This window comes from Amphiprion ocellaris, chromosome 15 (assembly GCF_022539595.1).
Source record: "Amphiprion ocellaris isolate individual 3 ecotype Okinawa chromosome 15, ASM2253959v1, whole genome shotgun sequence".
Taxonomy (NCBI): Eukaryota; Metazoa; Chordata; class Actinopteri; family Pomacentridae; genus Amphiprion; species Amphiprion ocellaris.
Genome location: NC_072780.1, coordinates 10344475 through 10369366, shown reverse-complemented (window position 1 = coordinate 10369366; position 24892 = coordinate 10344475). Strand labels below are relative to the sequence as shown.

The 24892-nt window shown below is 37.9% G+C and overlaps 1 protein-coding gene across 3 annotated transcripts in view; it reads right to left on the bottom strand.

Moving 5' to 3' along the window:
* Positions 1 to 24356, bottom strand: part of pex1 (peroxisomal biogenesis factor 1) — a 174569-nt gene extending 150213 nt beyond the window's left edge. The window contains exons 1-24 of one of the 3 annotated variants that reach the window (XR_008604188.1): positions 24152 to 24355; positions 23124 to 23270; positions 22868 to 22951; positions 22585 to 22699; positions 21590 to 22278; positions 21345 to 21464; positions 21078 to 21198; positions 20768 to 20874; positions 20507 to 20592; positions 20274 to 20406; positions 19881 to 19977; positions 19612 to 19782; positions 19361 to 19515; positions 19080 to 19266; positions 18712 to 18878; positions 17564 to 17698; positions 17398 to 17462; positions 17102 to 17244; positions 15847 to 15950; positions 15495 to 15671; positions 14859 to 15098; positions 14124 to 14318; positions 12986 to 13116; positions 10089 to 10465 (exon numbers count right to left, since the gene is read on the bottom strand). Coding sequence is in view for 2 of the 3 variants with exons in the window: in XM_055018061.1 (XP_054874036.1) it covers positions 10357 to 10465; positions 12986 to 13116; positions 14124 to 14318; positions 14859 to 15098; positions 15495 to 15671; positions 15847 to 15950; positions 17102 to 17244; positions 17398 to 17462; positions 17564 to 17698; positions 18712 to 18878; positions 19080 to 19266; positions 19361 to 19515; positions 19612 to 19782; positions 19881 to 19977; positions 20274 to 20406; positions 20507 to 20592; positions 20768 to 20874; positions 21078 to 21198; positions 21345 to 21464; positions 21590 to 22278; positions 22585 to 22699; positions 22868 to 22951; positions 23124 to 23270; positions 24152 to 24259 (3786 nt within the window). In the remaining variant the exon portion in view is untranslated. Of the gene's footprint in view, positions 1 to 9973; positions 11509 to 12985; positions 13117 to 14123; positions 14319 to 14858; positions 15099 to 15494; positions 15672 to 15846; positions 15951 to 17101; positions 17245 to 17397; positions 17463 to 17563; positions 17699 to 18711; positions 18879 to 19079; positions 19267 to 19360; positions 19516 to 19611; positions 19783 to 19880; positions 19978 to 20273; positions 20407 to 20506; positions 20593 to 20767; positions 20875 to 21077; positions 21199 to 21344; positions 21465 to 21589; positions 22279 to 22584; positions 22700 to 22867; positions 22952 to 23123; positions 23271 to 24151 lie in introns of those variants that run through there. The other 2 variants (XM_023269054.3, XM_055018061.1) reach the window with 2 other exon arrangements.
* Between the last annotated feature and the right edge of the window lie 536 nt (positions 24357 to 24892).

The window sequence follows — 24892 nt, the reverse complement described above, 5'->3', positions numbered from 1 at the left end:
CATTTTTTTTCGACATAGTATAGTAAGGCGTTTTTTTTGCGCCAAAATTCATGATGATTTTTTTTTCAAAGAAAACCTTTCTGGAGTGTTTTTCACGGCCTCCTTTACATTATTTCATCATATGGCACGTTTTTACGACATGTTTGAAAAATCGCATTTTTTTTCGACATAGTATAGTAAGGCGTTTTTTTGCGCCAAAATTCATGATGATGTTTTTTTTTCAAAGAAAACCTTTCTGGAGTGTTTTTCACGGCCTCCTTTACATTATTTCATCATATGGCACGTTTTTACGACATGTTTGAAAAATCTCATTTTTTTTCGACATAGTATAGTAAGGCGTTTTTTTGCGCCAAAATTCATGATGATTTTTTTTTCAAAGAAAACCTTTCTGGAGTGTTTTTCACGGCCTCCTTTACATTATTTCATCATATGGCACGTTTTTACGACATGTTTGAAAAATCGCATTTTTTTTCGACATAGTATAGTAAGGCGTTTTTTTGGCGCCAAAATTCATGATGATTTTTTTTTCAAAGAAAACCTTTCTGGAGTGTTTTTCACGGCCTCCTTTACATTATTTCATCATATGGCACGTTTTTACGACATGTTTGAAAAATCACATTTTCTTTCGACATAGTATAGTAAGGCGTTTTTTTTGCGCCAAAATTCATGATGATTTTTTTTTCAAAGAAAACCTTTCTGGAGTGTTTTTCACGGCCTCCTTTACATTATTTCATCATATGGCACATTTTTACGACATGTTTGAAAAATCTCATTTTTTTCGACATAGTATAGTAAGGCGTTTTTTGCGCCAAAATTCATGATGATGTTTTTTTTTCAAAGAAAACCTTTCTGGAGTGTTTTTCACGGTCTCCTTTACATTATTTCATCATATGGCACGTTTTCACGACATGTTTGAAAAATCTCATTTTTTTTCGACATAGTATAGTAAGGTGTTTTTTTGCGCCAAAATTCATGATGATTTTTTTTTCAAAGAAAACCTTTCTAGAGTGTTTTTCACGGCCTCCTTTACATTATTTCATCATATGGCACGTTTTTACGACATGTTTGAAAAATCTCATTTTTTTTCGACATAGTATAGTAAGGCGTTTTTTTGCGCCAAAATTCATGATGATTTTTTTTTTCAAAGAAAACCTTTCTGGAGTGTTTTTCACGGCCTCCTTTACATTATTTCATCATATGGCACGTTTTTACGACATGTTTGAAAAATCTCATTTTTTTTCGACATAGTATAGTAAGGCTTTTTTTTGCGCCAAAATTCATGATGATTTTTTTTTCAAAGAAAACCTTTCTGGAGTGTTTTTCACGGCCTCCTTTACATTATTTCATCATATGGCACGTTTTTACGACATGTTTGAAAAATCGCATTTTTTTTCGACATAGTATAGTAAGGCGTTTTTTTGCGCCAAAATTCATGATGATTTTTTTTTCAAAGAAAACCTTTCTGGAGTGTTTTTCACGGCCTCCTTTACATTATTTCATCATATGGCACGTTTTTACGACATGTTTGAAAAATCGCATTTTTTTTCGACATAGTATAGTAAGGCGTTTTTTTGCGCCAAAATTCATGATGATGTTTTTTTTTCAAAGAAAACCTTTCTGGAGTGTTTTTCACGGCCTCCTTTACATTATTTCATCATATGGCACGTTTTTACGACATGTTTGAAAAATCTCATTTTTTTTCGACATAGTATAGTAAGGCGTTTTTTTGCGCCAAAATTCATGATGATTTTTTTTTCAAAGAAAACCTTTCTGGAGTGTTTTTCACGGCCTCCTTTACATTATTTCATCATATGGCACGTTTTTACGACATGTTTGAAAAATCGCATTTTTTTTCGACATAGTATAGTAAGGCGTTTTTTTGCGCCAAAATTCATGATGATGTTTTTTTTTCAAAGAAAACCTTTCTGGAGTGTTTTTCACGGTCTCCTTTACATTATTTCATCATATGGCACGTTTTTACGACATGTTTGAAAAATCTGCATTTTTTTTCGACATAGTATAGTAAGGCGTTTTTTTGCGCCAAAATTCATGATGATTTTTTTTTCAAAGAAAACCTTTCTGGAGTGTTTTTCACGGCCTCCTTTACATTATTTCATCATATGGCACGTTTTTACGACATGTTTGAAAAATCTCATTTTTTTTCGACATAGTATAGTAAGGCGTTTTTTTGCGCCAAAATTCATGATGATTTTTTTTTCAAAGAAAACCTTTCTGGAGTGTTTTTCACGGCCTCCTTTACATTATTTCATCATATGGCACGTTTTTACACATGTTTGAAAAATCGCATTTTTTTTCGACATAGTATAGTAAGGCGTTTTTTTGCGCCAAAATTCATGATGATTTTTTTTTTCAAAGAAAACCTTTCTGGAGTGTTTTTCACGGCCTCCTTTACATTATTTCATCATATGGCACGTTTTTACACATGTTTGAAAAATCGCATTTTTTTTCGACATAGTATAGTAAGGCGTTTTTTTGCGCCAAAATTCATGATGATTTTTTTTTTCAAAGAAAACCTTTCTGGAGTGTTTTTCACGGCCTCCTTTACATTATTTCATCATATGGCACGTTTTTACAACATGTTTGAAAAATCGCATTTTTTTTCGACATAGTATAGTAAGGCGTTTTTTTGCGCCACATCACAACATGTTGTAAAAACGTGCCATATGATGAAATAATGTGAAGGAGGCCGTGAAAAACACTCCAGAAAGGTTTTCTTTGAAAAAAAAATCATCATGAATTTTGGAGCAAAGAAACGCCTTACTATACTATGTCGAAAAAAAATTGTGATTTTTCAAACATGTCGTAAAAACGTCCCATATGATGAAATAATGTAAAGGAGGCCATGAAAAACACTCCAGAAAGGTTTTCTGTGAAAAAAAATCATCATGAATTTTGGCGCAAAAAAACGCCTTACTATACTATGTCGAAAAAAAAATGCGATTTTTCAAACATGTTGTAAAAACGTGCCATATGATGAAATCATGTAAAGGAGGCCGTGGAAAACACTCCAGAGAGGTTTTCTGTGAAAAAAAATCATCATGAATTTTGGCGCAAAAAAAACGCCTTACTATACTATGTCAAAAAAAATGCGATTTTTCAAACATGTCGTAAAAACGTGCCATATGATGAAATCCTGTAAAGGAGGCCGTGAAAAACACTCTGGAAAGGTTTTCTTTGAAAAAAAAAAATCATCATGAATTTTGCCACATTTTGGGCGACATACTAAACTATGATGTTTTTGTGACATTTTGGACGACATACTAAACTATGACGTTTTTGTGACATTTTGGATGTCATACTAACCTAAGACATTTTTGTCACATTTTGGACGACATACTAACATATGACGTTTTTGTCACATTTTGGACGACATACTAAACTATGACGTTTTTGTCACATTTTGGACGACATACTAAACTATGACATTTTTGTCACATTTTGGACGACATACTAAACTATGACGTTTTTTTCCACATTTTGGACGACATACTAAACTATGACATTTTTGTCACATTTTGGACGACATACTAAACTATGACATTTTTGTCACATTTTGGACGACATACTAACCTATGACATTTTTGTCACATTTTGGACGACATACTAAACTATGACATTTTTGTCACATTTTGGACGACATACTAACCTATGACATTTTTGTCACATTTTGGATGACATACTAAACTATGACATTTTTGTCACATTTTGGACGACATACTAAACCATGACGTTTTTTTCCACATTTTGGCCGACATACTAAACCATGACGCTTTTTTTCCATATTTTGTACGACATACTAAACTATGACATTTTGTCCACATTTCGGACTACATACTGAACTGTGACGTTTTAGTGACATTTTGGAGGACATACTAAACTATGACGTTTCAGTCAAATTTTAGTCATCTTCAGGAAAGGATATCCCCTCATCTGTGATTATTCATCTCTAAAATATTCTTTAAGAACATTCACATAAAAATCAGTGAAGTTTTACTGGTATACATACGTGGACAAAACTTTTGGTACCCCTCGGTTAATGAAAGAAAAACCCACAATGGTCACAGAAATAATTTTAATCTGACAAAAGTAATAATAAATAAAAATTCTATGAAAATTACCCAATGAAAATCAGACATTGCTTTTGAACCGTGGTTCAACAGAATTATTTTAAAAAATAAACTCATGAAACAGACCTGGACAACAATGATGGTACCCTTAACTTCATATTTTATTGCACAACCTTTTGAGGCAATCACTGCAATCAAACCATTTCTGTAACTGTAAGAAAAGAAAAAAGACAAAAACTAATATTTTCAGCTGAACTAAAGACAGACTTTGTGATTTTTCTGCTCACATGTTGTGTTGTTGTAAACTTACTCTTTCAAATAAATAGCTGCCTAACCCCCTGGAAACCAGCGGTTGTCCTGTTTTTGTGTTGCTCCTCGGCGACCCCAGACAGCCGGGTCCTAATGTTTGTTGAGCAACACACCATACTATGACGTTTTTACAATGATGGTTCTACTATGGAACCACTTTGACATGTTCAGGCGTTCTTTGTGTGAAAACTCAGAGATTTCAGGTATCAGAAGGTGGTTTTCAACTTTCTTTGTTAACTTTCTGCTTCAACTTTAAATTAAATTTCCTTCACTAACCCAGCCCTCTGGACTTCCGGTAAGCTGTGTTCCTATTGGCTGTCCAGGTGGCTGCTTGGTATTATCAGGAACACCTGAGCAGCTTGGTGTTAACAGGAACACCTGAGCAGCTCAGTGTCTTCCTGCTTTATTTAGCTGCAGCAAACATTTCCTCTGCTTCTCTTCACCACCGAACCGGGTTTGGCTCTGTTGCTTATTTTGTTCTTTAGGTGTTGGCTTGCAGCTTACAGCAGTAAAACAGGCTTTAATGTGTTTCTTGGTGTGTTTTAGGGCTTTGTACTGGATAGTTGTCTTGGTAAATGTGGTTCTTTAGCCACAGTTAGCACATGGTGCTAATGTGTGCAGTGATTAGTGGATTTGGTCCAGCTGAGTTGTGTCTTTATCTTGGCTGTAGTGAGCCTTCAGAGGTTTTTGGTCAGACACATTCTGTATTCTTGTTTGAGAACCAACCTTGGTTGTCCAGAAGGTAAGAGTTCCTGTCCTGATTCTCTGTTCTCAGAGGTTCTCTGGTAGGCTGCAGGAGACTTTAGCGTTTGGGTTGTACTAGTTTGGTTTTTGTATGGTTTCATTTGGACGACTATCTTGAGGCCCCTCCATGTGGTTTAGTGAGGTTTTCTGGAACAGTTCTACAAAGCAACCTGCAGCAGAAGAGACTTTGAGAGTTTTTAGGAAGTTCTGGAGACCAGACTTTAGAGCAGCAGAAACATTTGTCAGCAGTTTGAGCAGGAGAAGGTGAGCTTCAGAGTAGAAATGAGATGGAAACCTTCTTGACCCATGTGGTGAGGTCCTGTACCAAGAGTTTGAGCAGGTTGTGAAGAATCTGTAGTTCTTTGGTCTAAAAGCACAAGAAGAGTAAACTCATTAAAGGTGAAAACAGGAGATATTGTTGGTTCTTCTGTCACTCTGCAGTTTCCTTAGAGTGAATATCAAGTTTATATTTTAAATGATTTCCCATGTGAGCCCAAGAAGACTTCAATAAACTCCCTCCATCCCGTGGACACAACATATTACCATGTTAAATCTCTCTTTATAAATATATTTTTGAGTTTTAATCCTAGTTTTAATCATTGTTTTTTCTCTTTGCTTGTTTAATTTTGTCATCTGTGTGAAAGGTGCTAAACAAATAAAGTTGAATTGATAAAGTTAATAATTGACTAACTCATGATTGTGACAACAGAAGTATTTTAATTGTGATTTAAAGGTTTGTTTCATTTTTAAGGTTGGGGTTAAAATCTTGACAGAAAAGAAAAGATTAAAGAAATAAACTATATTAAAAAAAAGCAATCAAAGGAAAAAAGCATTTAATACAATAAAATCTTTAAAAATTAAACATTAAATACCATTAAATGATATTAAACAGACAGAATATTGAATTAGATAATTAAACAGAAGATACAAAACATGTAATTATGAAAATAAACAAAATTTTAAAACAAAAATATTAAACATTAAAGATGAAATATTTTAGATAATTAAACATTTAAAAATACAATTAAACAAGAACATTAAACATTGAAAAAAATACAAAACATTTAATTAGATTATTAAACCTTTGAAAAGACAAAACATTTAACTAAAAAATTAAATGTTTAATTAGAAAATTAAATCTTAAAGACAATAAAACTTTAAATAGGAATTAAAGAGAAAATACAATGAAGCATTTAAAAAGAAAATTAAACATTAAAAGGTGGTAAAACATTTAAAAAGAAAAACCTTAAAGATTTAATCGAAAAATTAAACACGGGGAAAGAAAAGGAAAGTTTTTCAAACAAGCCAATAAAACATTTGAAAAAACAGTTAAACATTAAAAAGACAAAATATTTCGAAATCAAATCAGACATTAGAAAAGAATAAAAGGTGAGAAAAGAGCAAAACTAAACATTTAAGAAGAATCAAACTAAAGACAAAACATTTGAAAAGACACCAGTTAGACTTTAGAAGATCAAATTAAACAGAAGAGACAATAAAACGATCAAAAAGAACAAAAACAGATAAAAATCCTAAAGCGTTTTCTAGTCTGAAATGAAAACATCAAGTTGTTTCTTCAAAAATTTCCTCTTTCTATGTTCTTGGTTTGATTGTGGACAGATTTACTAAGAACTCATTTCAGAAAATTGCTTTCCAGATAAAGTCTACTAGTAGTTGAAGGCATTGATCAAACTAATGTTACCTTCTGATCTCCATAAACTTTACTGTTCAGTGAAGAGAATCAAAGTTTGTTGAGGATTTCTAAAAAACCCACAGGTGAAGGTCTGAGAAGAACTCAGATGGATGGTCTAAATATGAAATCAAGGCTCATGGTCACAAGTTTTAAGGCTTCTGTTAACCAGAAAGTTCAAACTAACAAAGAAGTACTGAGAAACTTTTAAGATTTCAGTCCTCAGACTGTCTGAAGGTTCAAACTAACAGAGAACTACTCAAGAACTTGTAGGATTTCAGTCCTCAGACTGTCGAAAGGTTCAAACTAACAGAGAAGTACTGAGAAACTTTGAAAATTTCAGTCCTCACACTGTCTGAAGGTTCAAACTAACAGAGAACTACTCAAGAACTTGTAGGATTTCAGTCCTCAGACTGTCGAAAGGTTCAAACTAACAGAGAAGTACTGAGAAACTTTGAAAATTTCAGTCCTCACACTGTCTGAAGGTTCAAACTAACAGAGAACTACTCAAGAACTTGTAGGATTTCAGTCCTCAGACTGTGGAAAGGTTCAAATTAACAGAGAAGCACTCAGAAACTTCGAAGATATCAGTCCTTGGACTGTCTGAAAGTGAAATCTAACAGAGATCTACTGTGGGACTTAGAAAATTTAGCCCTCAGACTGTGTGAAAGCTCAGGTCCTGAGGACTCGGGAGGTGTGGAGGCTTGGAAAGTCTTGGAACTGAGGGTTCAACCCTCCAGCACAAAGGCTGAAGTCCAACCTCCTGAGAAAAATGGTCGAGTCGAGACCCGAGTTAAAAAAAAAACTCGAAAACGACAAAAAATAGATGACAAATACGCAAAAACAAGAAGAATTAGTATCTGAGCGAGTAGCTCAGGAGGATAAGAAGACAGACTCCCAAGCGGAGGGTCGCAGGTTCAAGACCCGCCACCGGCCTTTTTCTTTGTTTGTCTTTGTCAGAATATTGAGAAAATTTAAGAAGGGTCTGGTCTTGAACCAGCGACCTGCAGCTCCATAGGCAAATCCTTAACTCACTGAGCTACAGATCAGATGAAAAGAAATAATTTCGTCGTCCCTTTGACATCGTCGTTCCTGAAGTGACCACATGGGCAGAGCCAAGGCGGAGTCTGGGTGGAGTCAGGGCGGAGAGTGGGCGGGGAGGTGGGTGGCGGCCTCCCCCCCTACTCCCCCACCTCCCCCCACCACCCACCACACCTTCCCCCGCCTCACGAGTTCTTCGAGTCTCCACGAGTTCTTCGAGTCTTGACAGGTTTTCCCCAGTTTCTGGAGTTTCCACCAGGTCGGAGGCACAACAAGTTGTCATGAAGAGGTGTTGAAGTCGGCCAGGATGGACTGACTTTTTACAGCGACTAGAAGGAAGACCACTAGAAGAGCAGGTCTTTAACCACCATCCATGAAATCCATGGAGTCGCTCCACAGAAATGAAGGGAGGTCAACTTTTATCAACCTCCATCCAGATGTTCAACTTGATATCTTTACTTATACCTTTAGTATCACACTTTATTATCAATTATTAGGACTTTAATGGAATCCACCAGCAGATTTACTTTTTGTAGTCAAACTTTATTCTTGTCGTCGTGGGACTGCAGTATTTAAAACTCTTCCTTCTATTTGACCTCATGTTTATTAGTTTTAGTGGACAAACTTATTTTAATTGTCGATTAGTCTCTTAAAAACCAAATAATAAATTGGATTAGTCAAGAGGTTTAAATTTCTTACTTTGTCATATTTTAAATATGACAAAAAAATATCAAAATAAAGTGTCTTGAGACAATTTGACCTGTAATTGGTATTATATAAATAAAATTGAATTAAAACTGTATGTATCTTGTAATGTTGGAAAACACATTTTCTTTGTCCATTAATCTGTTCATTGTTTTCTCCACTAATTCATTTCTTGTTTTGGTTTGTAAAATGTCAAACCCAAATATTTTCAGTTTACTGTCAGAAAAACCAAAAAGATTTACATTCATGATGCAGGAATCAGGCAGTTTTTCACTTTTTATCTTAGTTTAGTCAGAAAGATAGTTGATAATGTGTGAATTGTTGCAGCTTGTGAGCCGTAGAAGGTTTTAATCTTTGGGGCCGAGTGTCAGAAAACATTTAGAAACCAACATCAACAAAACACTCAACAAAGATTTGAACATCATTAAAGGGAAATCCAACTTTTGCATGAAGATGTCTAATTAAAGGACATTTATTTCCAACATAAATGTGTGATATTCATCCTCTGGAGCTTTCTCTTCACATCGTCTTCCACCTGGACTGGTTTGGTCGGGAGCATGTGCAACAAACATTTGAAAAACTGCAGTTTAACATCAATGAATGACACTGAAGTTTAATCTCTACATAAATGAGACAGAGTCTGGATGTGCTGCTCTGTCATTAACTGCTAAGTTTAGGGAAAGTTCAAACAAAAGAGGACAGTTCAGATAAGACTTGAGAATGAGCTTATTTTGAACAAACATCTCAGACTTTCTGAGCTTCAGCACCTCTAGCAAGATAATTTAACAAGCAACTCAAGAGATCCAGAAGTTGGAGAGAGTTAGCTTTAGCTGAGCCAAAGAACATGTGGGACGCTAACCTAGCAAACATTTCAGACTTTTCTCTGTGAATTCTGAGAAATAATTTCCTATTTAATGATAGAGCTACACATCTTAACTCAGTCTCATGAAAACAGACTCTAATTCAGTGTCATCCATCCATATTAATGTGCAGTTACCCAAAATGTTTGTTGCATGAGCTCCAACAAAATCTGTCCAGGTAGAAGGCCACTTTGACAAACAGGAAGTGGACGATTCCAAGCAGATTTATAGAAGGGGGAACCAGACTATACTAAGTGTGGTCCAGTATAGAGGGGTGTTTTGTGGGTTTTTAAGGCTGATAATGATTATTAGTGAGACATTTGGAGTAGATATTCATTTGCAGTAAATGAAAGGATTTAAAACCTTGGAGTTAAACTTAGAAGAACACAAACTCTAACAGAAAACTTTGTTGATACGCTTTTGTTTTGTTTACAGATGTTAAGTTAAAGGAGTTTTATTCGTGACGTATAACCAATCAAATCACTCCAGAAAACTGAGCAATCACAGGTAGATAAAAGTTCACAGCCAAAGTAGCGCCATTTTTAAATGTATTTATTACCGTAAATCAGTAAAAAATAAAATACTGATAATCAGTAAATCAGTCAGCCCACAATTACTACAGTTCTACAATGTATGTCTCTTTCCTTTGACTTATTTGTACAATCTACGACGTAAATGATGGTGTTTTTTCATACCAAAGGCTATACTATGATGTTTTCTAAGAGACATACCATGCTACTCTGTTTGTTCTGGTCCTGCACTCCTCCTCTGTTGTTTTCTGGATTGTACTCAGCTGCATGCCTTCGTCCACCCGGCCTCCGTTGACTCGTCCTGCCTGCCGTCTCTGGAGCTGAAGCTGGATTGGAACAGACCAAAGTACAGTCCAATCACGATGCCAGCTGCCTCTCAAAAGGCTCCTTCATCTGGCAGGTGGCGGAACTTCTTCTGAGGGGAAGCTGAGCTGGCCTGGCAGAACTTTGGAGATGTGTTCCAGTGGTTGGTGGATGTGTAGGGAGATAGAGAGGGACCTTTGAATTGTTCAGAAAGGAAAACAGGAAACCCATTGGTAGTTTTAGTTTAGGGTGTTACTGCGGTGTGTTTTTGGGTTTAAAGAGGTGAACAGGAAGAGTTTTTTTCGTATTGATTATCTTTTACTTGGTTCCTGGTTGGAATGCCCATCAATGTCAACATAAAGTTCACTTTTAGTTCTGTTGATTTATTTTTATTTTACCATTTGCTTTTAAGCCCCTCACATGTTGTGTTGTTGTAAACTTGCTCTCAAATAAATACTCATCTAACCCTCTGCAAACCAGCGTTTGGACTGTTTTTGTGTTACTCCTCACCTACTTCAGATAGCCGGGACGTAACGTTTTGTGGACTAAAGGCTTTTCTATGACGTTATTAGAGCGACATACTATACCATGACATTTTTGTGACATTTTGGACGACATACTAAACTATGACATTTTTTCCACATTTTGGACGACATACTAACCTATGACGTTTTAGTGATATTTTAGACGACATACTAAACTATGAGGGTTTTACCCCATTTTGGACGACATACTAAACTATGACGTTTTTGTCACACTTTGGACCAAAAATTATTACACTACAGCAAACTTAATGGAACGATGTCAATATTAATGTTAATCTGTCGTTTTCTTGCTGCAGAGAGTCCACACGTCTGTACAAAATTTTTTTTCAGCATGGCTCCTGGACTTCAGAATCATATCATAAAATAATGAGGACATAATTTGCAGAAATACGTCCATTTTTAATTTAAACAATTTATGAATAATGCAATTTATAATCTGACATTATACATATTTACAGTAATTATATTCTTATTCACATTCACAGGGAGTTTAATGTCTCATTCACTAAATCAGTAGAAAACATTATTTCTCTAAACACTGTATTAATTTTAAACCGACATCAATCTTTGAGATTTTTAAACAGGAAAATAATTAATTAGGTGAGTAATCAAGCTAAAGTCACACGTTGTCCAGGTTTAAATGCGACAGAATTCAGAGATCTTCTGTCTCCACAACCACCAAAGCCTTCATATCTAAAAAACACAAAAAAAAGAAAAGAAAATATTTATATTAAAACACTGTTTAAATCAAAAATCTAATTTATTGACCATATATTGCGGACTGTTCATTCACTTAACACCTAACAAATGAGTCAGCATCTATATACAGCTGGCTGTGTGATTTCTCGGCTCCATTACAGATTTCACTCTTTTGAGCTTAAAAAAAAAACACAACAAAGTAACTTACAACTAAAAATGCTGAATATTGATTCTTATTCCATAATCGCTGCTACTTGGCAGCAGCTTTGAAACATTTTTAAAACATGAAAAGCACTCAAGAGAGCGCAGTACTCCGCCAAGGCTGCTCAGTTGATGTATCATTTCCGACGGATGAAATCTTCAATAAAAAATGACCTTGTGCTGAGCACAGGCATATGTTATGCATGTGCACGCTATGTATGGATACCGAATTACGTGTAAATTACTCTTATACAGGTCTGTTGATCAGTTCATCAGCAAGCCTTTGTTTTGCTAGTGTTAAAACAACCTTTCCCTCCAGGCTTTTATTTTGAAGGCGTATTTTTAATGCTACGGGCTTTTATTTTGTAACCATTCCAGCGGCACACTAACTCTTTATCTAAGAAGCGGTTTCTTGACATGACGAAGACGCTGCTGAAAAGTCCGAAAATTGACGTAAAGATGAAAGATAACGGTTCCAAGCTGTTGCTGTCTAGCAAAGGATGTGTATAAACTTAGAAACACCTAGCTGGAATGGGGACAAGCACTTACGGTGTTTCCTGAAGAAAGGAGTGAAGGACAGAAAGGTGAATTTGTGTTCAAAATAAGGCTGACGGCTGAATGTAAATATAAATATAGGCTTTTTGAAACATCAGGAGTTTCACCATTGTTTGGCTGGTATTTCCTACATTGCGTGACCTAAATATGTAGCGGGCAGCAACAATTGATGGGACTCAGAAACACCCCACGGTTTAATCAACTGTTCCTTGTATGATTTCCAACAGATAAATCATGGTCATTTTGTAGTAGGATCGCAATCATGTGATCGTCAGCAGGTAATTGACACAGTGTTCACATCATGGTTACAGCGATGCTGTGCCGGCAGCTATATCTCACAATGGGATATCCTTAACAAAGCCGTGGATCCAAACTATAAGCCGCATCAGCTGTGAAAATTTAATGAGGTGATCCTTGTGTCATTTCTGACCTCCCTGAAAATTTCATCCAAATCTGTTAGTCCGTTTTTGAGTAATGTTTCACACACAGACAGATTCATAGACAAACGTACAACGATTGTCACATAACTCCGTCGTTCCTTGGCGGAGTAACAAATGTTAATGTTTTCCTGTAGGTGGGGCTATAAATTATATACTTAATACACTGAAATTCATATTGAAATTAATCAGTCATTTAACAGCGATTTAATCAACCTACACCAGTGGAATTTGTATTGTTGTGACATGCTGGTCCAGTCACATGTCCCAATACTCACAGTTTTGTGTATCTGTTCCAGTCGGCTTGGCTGATGGACGGTCTGGTCGCAGCCAAGGCGGCATTCACATGAGCCTGACACAGCACCAGGCCTGGCTGACTGGAGGTTGAACGTGCCCAGACACACTCTTCCTATACACACAAACACAGTAAGTTAGTAATCATACAGACAATTGCTCAAAAAAGCAGTGTAACAAGACCTGGTTCTGCAGTGGCCCATGGGTAAAGTAGGGAAGAGTGGAATAAGCTACTCATGACATGTATTTTCTTCAAAAAAGGTCATGGAGCATACTTTAAATATCTGTTAAATAACATTTTAACATACTCTAATATGGTACATAGCCATCTATGCTAAATTTGGGTAAATTTGGTTCAATAGTGAAAGAATAGTAGACATCTAGATCATGGCCATGTTTCAATATCATTTCAACAGCTGTATATTTAAATATAAAGTTGAAAATGCATAATGTAACCATAAGTACATTACTTTTGTTTTTCATTGCAAGGTGAGGCAAAAGGTAACTATAGACCTGAGCAGAAATCAAAACTACAACAATTCTATAGCCACAACTAATCTCTGCTGCTATCTATAACCCACTTCTAAACCAGTCAGTTCATTATTATGTTCTACAAGTGGGCTATAATTAGCATCTAAGCTAGGAACAGACAGGAATGTATTTAGCATGTTGGTGTAAATTAGCAGCATAAATGTGTTTTGTATATTTAAAAATGTGTGCTAGGTAATGGCCATAATGGCAATTCAAAGTATTTTACCACATTACATCGACTTCAGTTGTACAGCTGTTTGTGTGATTACGTAAATATAAAAAAAGAAATAAACTGCTTAGGCTATAGGTAGTCTATGTTGATATCAAAAGTACACATTGTATATTTTCTTTTTAAATGTGTTTTTAAAGACAACAATATACAATTCATTATTTAAAGAGGGCTATAGTTAGCGCTTATCTATACCAGAATTTCTGTGGCTAACTATGCTACTAAACTGGGCTATATCTATACCTATATCTTAAATGATGTATTTAATTATAAGTGGTCTGTATGAGAACTATAATATAGCTGCAATGTTGAATCCTAGTCTAATGTTCAGTGGGTACGGTTTTCTTTTTATTGTCACTTACATTGGCTCTCCTGTAGTTGTTCTTGATGTTATTAACGTCTTGTTGCAGGCGCTCCAGCTGCTCTGGACCGAGCTCTTCGTATCCACTCTGGAGGGAGGACATGTAAGCAGGAGGGACTGAGCTGACGGGGTCACGAACAGATCCACCTGTAAAGTCATGGGTCATGGAGTTTGGTCGAGAGGCGCACTGGGAGTTCTGTTCAAGGAGGACGGAAGAAAGTGAACAGACAAAAAAAAACTTTTGTGAGATATAACTCGTTCTCAAAATATTTCATGTAATTTTGCCTCTATTTATTAGTTGCATTAAATATAAAGACAAAATGTGGAGAGAGAAGAAGGTATAACAAATATGACTATTTGTAATTTTTGGTTGAGTTGCATGCTACAATTATTTCTTGTGCAGTTGAACAAATGAGAGACTCAGGATTGATATCCATCTTTTCATCTTAATCCAAGCATTTTTAAAAAAAATGTTATTTTATTATTTTTTATATTCCTTTCTGTTAATGATGAAGTAAGGAAGAGACATCTGAAAAAAACGATAAAACAATGTAATCTTATCTCAATGCTTGGTAATGCCATAAACACATAATCTACATTTCTGATGAGGTGAAATGATTCAGAGGTTTTCAAATGATTTATGTCTGTTTTTGTTGTTTTTTAGTTGACTGACTATACCTGAATGTAAATAAAATACTGGCAAAGCTATTTCTGTTATTTTGCCAGTAATGCTCACCAGTCCTGAAAAAGGTGAATTTCCAAACTCTGACTCGTAGGAACTTCCAAAGTACAGCCTCCAGACGTTTGGACGTTGTTGTTCTTCTACTCGAAGATCACTGTGCTCCAGCAGCACCATGGACTGGTCCAGCCCCACCCCTGCCTCTCCCTCTCCCATTGAATCATCGGAGGCGCTGCAGTTGTTTGGGAAGATCATGGAGGACAGACTCATGTCGCTGTCTGAGCCACAAGTCAAATCCTGATGGTCACACAAGAACACAGGCCCAGAGATTACATATACAAGGATTTGTAGTGTCCAAAAAACACATGAACAAGCAAAGGGGCTTAATTGTGTTACTACAGCTCTGTCTAGATTTTGTTTAAGCTCACTCTGCCTAAAGTAACTCGTGCTATTTAGGTTATTCAATCATATTCATGTCACCATGGTTGAAGATAATTTGAATTATGCTGTAAACTGATGATGTATTCACGAGTAGAGTAAGTCACTTGCTGAAAAGCATACAAAACACCTCATTTAATTAGCCTCCAGGGCTGCTTGTGTCAAAGAACTATAAATAATTTATAAATGGTCCGACCAACAGTTCCTGTTTTATAAGCCCAAGGCAACCTATGACAATAAGAGCAATAGACTTACATGTGGTGTGTTGGTGCCCAAGCTGTTGTGGACAGCCTCCAGCTGTGCGTTGTAGACCAGCGCTTTCAGGTCTGCCCCGGTGAACTGCTCGGTCGCTACTGCCAGCTGCTCCAGGTCAACATCAGCAGCCAGAGAGACGCCTGCACTCAGAGCCCTCAGGATCTCCACACGAGCCTCCTGGAAATGTGACATGAAGGGAAACAGTTTGTCAGGAGTTTCATTCTAAACCAAGAACCTGTCTTGAATCACAAGTCAACATTAATTCAGTTTCTTTTAAGGACATTTGCAGAGTTCATTAGTATTTGGTTATAAATAATAATCATTAATAATGTTAATGATTAAATCAACAGACCAAGTCAGGAGGGGGACAGTAGAGGGACTTGTCCAGTCGTCCAGGTCTCAGCAGGGCCGGGTCAATTAGATCTGGGCGGCTGGTGGCTGCAAGCACATACACACCTACAAACACAGTTCAGAATTGTTTATTTAAATTAAATCGAATGAAAGATCCCTTCCAGGCATGTTTAAATATATATTGAAATGCTCTTGTTTGAATAATTATTTGTGACTCGTATTCTTTGTTTTCCAGAAAAAGTTAAATTACCTTGAAAGAAATTCTTAAAACTACCGTACATATACACCTCCTCCCTTACTGAAAAAGTAGAATCCATGAATATGTAAATTATTTTTCATTTCCAAAGTTTAATTTCTTGGTATAAGGCCCTCCATCACTGAAAGACCCTTTTTATTCTGTTAGTGCAGTGTAGGTTTGCAGGTGAACATAGAAAAATTTTTCCATTTCAGTTTCAGCCTCTGAGTGTCCAACTGTGAACATGCAATATTTTGTGCAGTAAAAAGGAACAAAACGCATTCTTGATGTGGAGTAAAGTCTGCAAATGAAGAGGAATGCCTAGCCAGGTTCTGTCTGACAATAAAAATAATGCACTTATAAGCATCTCTAAGGCTCACTAATTAATATTCTATGTATTTATTTGTTTATGCATACAAATACTGAAGTTTTAAAAGAGAGTTATATGCCAAACTATGGCTATTTCCAAATCACTCCTCTTTTAGCACATTTACTGCTGGCCCTTTGTCATGTTTAAATTATGGGTGTGTTAATGTGTTCATTATATAGCTATGTGTCTATGATCCTACTTTCTGCTAACAAGCGCACAATTTAAATTATAGAAGTGAAACCTACCATTGTTTAACAGCTGTCAGTAATGACAGAAAATGATAAATATTTGGAAGTATTTTCAATTTAAGCTCACTAGTCAGTATCTGTTACATAGCCAGAAGCCAGTGAGTGAACAATAGGCTGGTTTTGGACACAGTCTGTTTCTTAGCCTGGTACAATCTCTTCCTGGAGTTCTGTTGTCACTATGAGGTAGCAAAGCAATCAGCCTGACTCCTGGAAGTCACTGTGTCTGGCCAAGAAACGGTGCAGCATGGAACTCCAATAAGACAGCTATTTTCACATTTCCTCTACACAAACATAACCACAATTTATCACTTAAATATGTCAACAAACTTGGTAACTGTTAAAATAGATAGTCATCATAAAGTGTGCTTGATGCTGTATATAGTATAGGGATGTGTGATCCTACCCTGCAGTCCTTCCACCCCGTCCAGCTGGGTGAGGAGCTGGTTGACCACACGGTCTGTTACACCCGTGCTGTCGTGGCCCCTCCTGGGAGCCAGAGAGTCAAACTCATCGAAGAACAGGATGCACGGTTTGGCAGCTTGTGCCCTGGAACAGACAGATGAAGGGCCGATCAAATGAAAGGAAAGGAAATGACTCCACTTATATTACAATTAATATTTGATGATTCTCATTAAACTTGCCACAAAAGTATAACAGAGTGGCAACGTGGTGTTGGGAAGAGTTTCAAAGTTTACTAACCTCTGGAAGACATCACGGACTCCCTGCTCACTGGCTCCTATGTACTTACTCAGAAGTTCAGGTCCCTGGGGAGCAGTAAAAATCATGGGTCAGTGAAAGTACACTTTGCTTTCATACAGAAGGGCACGATCTTCTTTTTGACTGTCTGAGCCAAAGCCCAGCTTACCTTGATGCTGATGAAGTTCATTCCGCTGTCTTTGGCTACAGCTCTGGCCAGCAGTGTCTTCCCTGTACCAGGAGCTCCATACAGCAGAATTCCAGAGCGATGGCGGATGGGAAGATTGGAGAACAGGATGGGATACTGGAACACAGCAAATACCTACCATCAATTACTGTCCAATGAGATGTCTTCAGTTTAATGTGTTAGTAATGTCGTCTGACAACCTTATGGGAAGGTCCTCACATTTAATGTTCAACGTAAAATAATGTAAACAGAAAAGTCAGCTCTTCACTGCTATTCCTTCTAAAACACATACGGTGTTTTGAAGGACACCACACTTAACATACATAAAATGTCATCACTTACTTTGGGTTGTCTTGGAAGCACATTTTGTTCTTACAAGAGTTACAACCAGAAGTCTTTTAAAACATGGATGCAACTGTAATTGTTGTGTTTTCTCCCTCAAAGACCTACATTTTTGGGAACTGGCTCATAGAACAGGTTTGGGGGGAAAAAAACAGCAGCAGCACAGACTCGGGACTAGCAGCATCAAAAATTAAACGATAAAAATAGATCAAATCAACCCCACTAATCCCAAGGCAGCCTGATTCATTTTTTAATCAACTAGAAGTACTATTATGAATCACATGTGAAACAGAAGTATTAAAAATTAAATCAAACACTGAAATTATACCGAACCTCAAACACTAGGCGATAAATTGGTAAGTGGTTTGCTGAATCCAAAGACAGAATTGAATTTATTAAAAACAAAGACATTTTCATTATTTATAGCCTCCTACCATACGAACGAGGAATGCACACATTTATCAGTCTGGATAAAATGGAATGGTAGAAATAAAACTGATTATATCAGAGGCTTTAAAATTATGAGTAAACAAAATGAGAGTGCTGAAGGTGCTGGTGAATTTGACTTTGATTAATTAAAATCAATCCTCAGGTGCTACTTTTGTTGAAGACTTTAAGAGCTCATGTTTACAACAATCAATAGTAATTATAGTGTTGAAATGATAATTACAGTGTCACTGCATACACTTTTAATTTTAGTACTTCTACCCCACCTATACAGCACAGTGGCCACTTTCATGTGACTAAAACACACTCTGTCATCTTGTAATTAGCAGAGGCCAACTGACCTTAGCAGGGAGCAGTATGGTGTCCATTAGCTCCTGTCGCACCTCCTTTAGCCCTCCTACTCTCTCCAGCCCAACTCCACTCGGGGTGTGGAGGTCTACACCCCACAGTGAGGGTGGGATGAATCCCTTCAGAGCCTGCGAAAAGTCCCTCCATGACAGACACACACCTGATAGATATCGAGCACAAACCAATAATGTGAAATAATGAACAATAACAGTAAAAGTAATATATCAATAAATCAGCAGTAGCTTAACTGGTGACATAAAACATGAAAAAGTCAAAGGACGACTGATAGTTAGCTTTGAATAAATAACATGGAATTAAGAATTTCACCATTCTAGGTTAGTGCAGCCAAAGTCTTTAGTACCTCGGTCACTATGTCCTCTTTGTGCAGTGCTAGTGTGGACAGCCCGCTCCAACAGCACTGCTAGATCTTGTGGCGTGTATCCCTCTGTCTCCTTGGCAACAGTCCCCAGGTCTAGAGTCTGTAAGGTCTCTTCAGATAAGCAGGACTTCCCGAGGATCAGATGGTGCAGGATCTCAGCTCTCTGGATCTGCAAACAATAACACAAGCTGTTGTTTTTTTTTTCCACTTTTGGCCTTTCTCAGCGTGTGTGCACACGTGTTGGTATGTGTTCGAGTGCTGACCTGGTCTGGTGGCTGGATGTTTATAAACCCCTGGATGAAGTGGGAGCCCTGCACCTCAGTCAGGCAGGGCTGGAGGGACTGTTCACTCTGACTGGTGATAACGACGCACACCAGGCTGGAGTGAACCACCACCTCATCCACCACGTCCTGAAGACCTTCCGCCATGAACAGACAAAATGAATCAGCATCAAGGCCTTAAAACATCATTTGCCCCCATTCCCACACACATAAGAAAATACTTTCTGATTTACTCTGTGCAATGTGCTGGTGAAGCAGCGCTTCAGGGCCGTGCTCATGTTCAGGTGAGGTTGGCGCCCGTGTCAAATGATCCAGGTCATCAAGTAGAACAACTGAAGGCTGCTTCCATTCTGCATGCTCAAAAATGTCTTGCAGAATCTGTCTCACAGTTTCTGCCCTTTTTCCTGAAAAAAAAAAACACAGACACAAATTTGTAGATAAATAAATTTAATTTAAACATTCTTTCTTTGATACGGTGTATGTTCATGGAGTCTTTTCTGACCTTGTAGCTTTTTGCAGTCCACCACCTCCACATGTGCATCCAGATCTTCTCTGGCTTTCCTGCAGAGAGCTCGGGACAGAGTGCTCTTCCCACTCCCCTGTGAGAAGAAATAAAGTTATACACTTTACAAAATGATATGCATTAAGATAAAATGTAGTGAGTTACTTGACTCCTATGTTTCCTGGTGAGCTTGGGCTGACAAAATCAGCACTGCCAGTACTGTTGTCAGTTTTTCAAAATCCCTTATGCTTTGTGAAGCGGAGAAATATCTGCCTCATGAACAATAGTAATTAGCTACAGTGTGTGTGTGTGTGTGTGTGTGTGTGTGTGTGTGTGTGTGTGTGTGTGTGTGTGTGTGTGTGTGTGTGTGTGTGTGTGTGTATGAAGAGATACCTTTGCACCAGTGATGAGTAGTGCTCCACCTTGGAGTCCCCGCCCAGTAGTGCCAAGTTCTTGTGAGAGGGGACTACCCAGAAGGCTGTGGGAGATAAACTCAAATCCACTCCTAGCAAACTCATCGACCGCGCTGAGAAAAGAAAGTTAAAATGCCAAATATGGAGTGAAATAAATGCTGAAAAAGATCCTTGTGTAAACCATGCACAGGCGCTGGAATAGCAAAAACCTACCCAAGAATACTGAGAGAGGGAAGCTCTGGTTTGGGTGTTTCAGCTACAGTCTTCACAACTGGCTCAGCTACAGGTTCTCTGTCGACCTGATGTTGACACAAAGTGACAACTGTAAAGAATACCTCAGAGACATTAACAAAAAAAAGACCATTCTGTTCATCATTTGCATGGAATTATAAAACTGTATGGAGCAACTCATTTTCATTGGTATTGTTTAAGAAAATTGACGTAGAATGTTGCAGTTTACATGCATGGCAATACCTGTATGTGTTCCTTTTGGATAACAGTGGGTGCTAGTAGAAACAGCTGGTCTGGAGGATCGTTCAGTGGTTCAGGTTTCAGCACAGTTAAAGCAAACTCTAACTTTGCTATAAAAAGGACAAAAAGTAAGAAGACATTGCTATTTCACTGTAGGTGAAAGAACTGTGACATTAATGTATGTATTACAAATTTAGCCTCTTTGAATATAAAAATTTTGGATGCTTTATTACATAGCTATGAGCAGATTTGTCTGTATATGATTTATAAATACACTGCTCAAGCTTGTAACAGAAGTGTAGAAATGAATCACCATCGGTTCCATGTAGGAGGACAGTGCCAGACCGTGCTGTCAGACAGGCTAAAGGTTCATGACTCTGCGTGTGCAGCCAACCAAGAAAAGCTGTCTGAATCTCCTCGTCATCCTCCTCAGGCTGAGAAGAAAATGCCAAAGATCAGATAGACATAAAGGAAAGCAGCGGATTAAATCTAATTCAGCTTTAAACAAACCAAATGTTATTACTTTTTTTAAAATTTACAACACACATTGTAACCATGGGTGTCCTACTCCAGCACTCACCAGTGGCTTTAGTGGTTGTAGGCGAATAGTAGAAGCTACTTTAATCGCTGGTTTCACTGGCTTAATTCTGACTGTTGAATGTGGCAAGATCTTTAATCTGCTGGCTAACGAATGTGGGATCTGAAAAAAATACTTTTGCATCAGATATAATAGCATATAAAGAGACAGGACACTAAGCTACAAATCAATCTGAACTTAGTGTGAATAACTGTATCATATGATTCTCTGCTAGATATCACACTCACCCATACTCTTCCCCTATGGATCTCTCCCTTGCTTTGACTTCTCTCCTTGCCTGCTAACACTCCAGTACCATGGCAGACTGTCCTGACCACCATGGCTTCCTCTTCCTTCACCTCCTCTCCTCCTTCAGCTGTATCCTTAGTAGCTCCTACATTCTTCTTTTTCTCCACTGCCTGCTTTGTTCTGTCCCTCGCTTCTTTAGGGGATGGAACTTTGGAGAGAAGGCCATAAGTGACTGGAGAGTGAACTCCACTCAGCCGCCTTGCACTCAAATTGTGGCTCCAAGGAAATAAGTGAATAACACTTGTTGCAACATGGCTTATGGTGCAAAGGGAGTCAGGAGGTGCACTGCACACTCTGTAGATAGAGTCAGTAAAGAGGGCAGGAATGTCGGGCACAGGTGGATGCTCTTTGACAGGGTCATAAGTGCCCTTTATCACATGGCGAAACAGGCTCCTCAGGTCGGCTATGCCACCCCACTGGTGGCTGTGAGGAAGAGGGGTGGTACTTTCTGGTGTTAGTCCTGAGGGGGAGGAGAAATCCATGTCTTGCTGTCTGTTAGAATCCTGATTCTGGCTGGATCGCCCTTGAGAAACACTGAGGTTGCCAATTCCAGTACGTATCTTCGGAGACACCACGAGTTCTGTGAACTGCTCCAGGCGACCGTAGGGCACAGATGGGGAGAGTGAAGCTGTGTAGAGTTCAAAACAGATCATACTGTTCATTAATACTGTTTATGAATATATCCAAATTAGAAAATTTTACAGGAGCTGAAAAAAATGCTTTCATTTGTAGACTTAACTTGCTGAAAGTACATATCTGAGGGCAATTAAACATTAAAACATTAGATTTTGTGATGCAAAGTAATCAGAAGCCATGTTTGATTTGTTACTATGAGTATTAAAGTTTTGGACAGTATGATGTTGAATTGCCATACTGTTTGATCATTTGACAACAAGACTATACAATATAATGGAAAAATCACACTGAGACCAACCTATTTGGATGTAGATGACGGTGTGGTTGTCCACCCACACAGGGAACACGGCATCTTGATAAACCACTCTGATCTGGTCCAGAAGTTGCTGCTCCAGTGCAGAACTGTGGAGCTCCTAGGGGTGTCAGAAACAAGAAACAGATGATAAACTAATGCTTTCAAAATGTGGCGTTAGGTCATCATCATGTCTGGATGAGCCGGCTTGTAGTAATCAGCTAGTGTATTTTTTTAAAAAATGTATGAGGACAAGTTATACATTACTGTAAGTAATAATGTTACCCACCAAGATCTCCCAGTCATCAGGTGACAGAGGCTCCACAAACACCTGATGCAATGATGAGACCTGATGACATGGTCTTAAGAAGCCCTAAGGGAAACCAAACAGCAAGTCGGTCAATTCCAACACCTAGTTAGGTGAGACAGCAACTGATAAATACTGTAACCTGGCAAAAATGTTCTACTTTGTGTCACACAGAGAAAATTAACTATTCATGCAGCAAAATGAAGCAAAGAACAATCTATTCTCCGAGAGGTTCTACCTGCTCTCCATCTTTTAGCCCCAGCTTCTCTCCCAGTTGCCGACACAACTCCACATTGTGGTTGTCCAGGCTGGAGGAGGTTCTGTTTTGAGTCCAGCTGAGGAACACTGGGGATCCATGGCCCCAGGACAACTCCAAAGCTTGGTTCTGAAACAGACAGAAAAAAGGGATATATATTGTGTTGTACTTCTTGTTTGCCCTAGGACTTTACCAGTGAAATGTCTGTATCAGAACTATACTAATTGTTCTTCCAGCGAACAGGTTCTCTACATATAAGCCATTTTACACAGCTTAGACTACTAATGACAGCACTAACCCAGTTCTGATTTCTGTGTAAAGATGTCAGAGTGGAGAGAAGAACAACTGAGACAACAAAAAAGGAGAAATGTCACAAAATCGTCATCAAAGATACTATTTGACATAGTGTTCATTGTAGATATGCAGGAATGTTAATGGACTATAGTGAATGGGGATACAAGGCAGTGCAGTAATTTCGAATAATGCAGTACTTCGTCTCCTGCTTCATATCTAATGCGGCCCTTTGTCACCACCAAGTGAGACTCTAAAGGAACTACTATAAAAATAGCGAAACCAAGATGGAAACCAACAGTGAATATACAAATTGCCACTGCTAATTACCAACTTTTGTCAGTCCCCTTATATTAAAGGATGTTTTTTTCTGAATAATTCGGATTAACTGCATACTGAATCCTTGCCAGGTCTCTACAAACGTTTCCTGTTGTGCGTGTAATGGAACCTGTGGAGATTCATTAAAAATTCCTTTTTGTCAATGCTAGTGAGCATGCTTACATGATGAACTTAATTTAGTGTAGAGTCATTTGGTGTTGTCAGCAACGGGAGGTAACTTTGACAAAAAACGTCTCATGAACTAGTTAACAGCAATGTTAATTCAGTATATAAATACAAGTAAGGGGCAACAAACAAAAACACACGAAACGTAGTTGAAGTAAACAGGTCATCGAACTGCCTCACTACTGCTAGGTGGACAGTTAGCTCAGCTAGCTTACCTCGTTCAGGGAAAGATGCGATATCAACTTCGAGGGGAGGTGAAGAAAGCAGTTTTTTGTGTTGTTAAAAACAACACTTACGGGTTGAATGCCCTGACTGCTGAACATAATTTTCACATAGCTTTCTTTGCTCTGTACATGTCAGACAGACTGCTTCGGCAATGTGCAACAAACACATCGATGTGTTCAGACAGCGACCAACCAGACCAAAGTAGCTGACAGTCGACTCAACTACTTTTCAAAATAAGACGCATTCAATGTAAACGCAACAGCTTTCAACATAGACCGAGCTCTTATTTTGAAATTCGTGCGTCGGAACTTCATTTCCACAAGCATGGGGACTAGTGATGGCTGATCGAGGCTTTGTTGAAGCTTCGACACTTCATTCAAAACATGGTTCATTACTCGAGGCCTCAATGACACACAGTGCTCGAGTAGGACATCTAGTGGTCAATAATATGAAGTGCAATCAAGACGTGGTCGTTGGTTCATGGATTGTTTTGGATTTGATTCGCCATGCACACATTCCCGTTTGACTACACGAGATGATTGTATGGGTTGTAGTGGACACAAAAATAATATTACTAGTAATAATAATGACAATAACTATTGAAGAGCACGTTTCTTATTTCCCATGTTTGTCTGTATCCCTATATACTCTTTGCTTATATTCTGTGTTATGAAACATTTAAACGGTGCTGCTACATTCATGAGATGCTCTACAAATACAGACTGATGTCA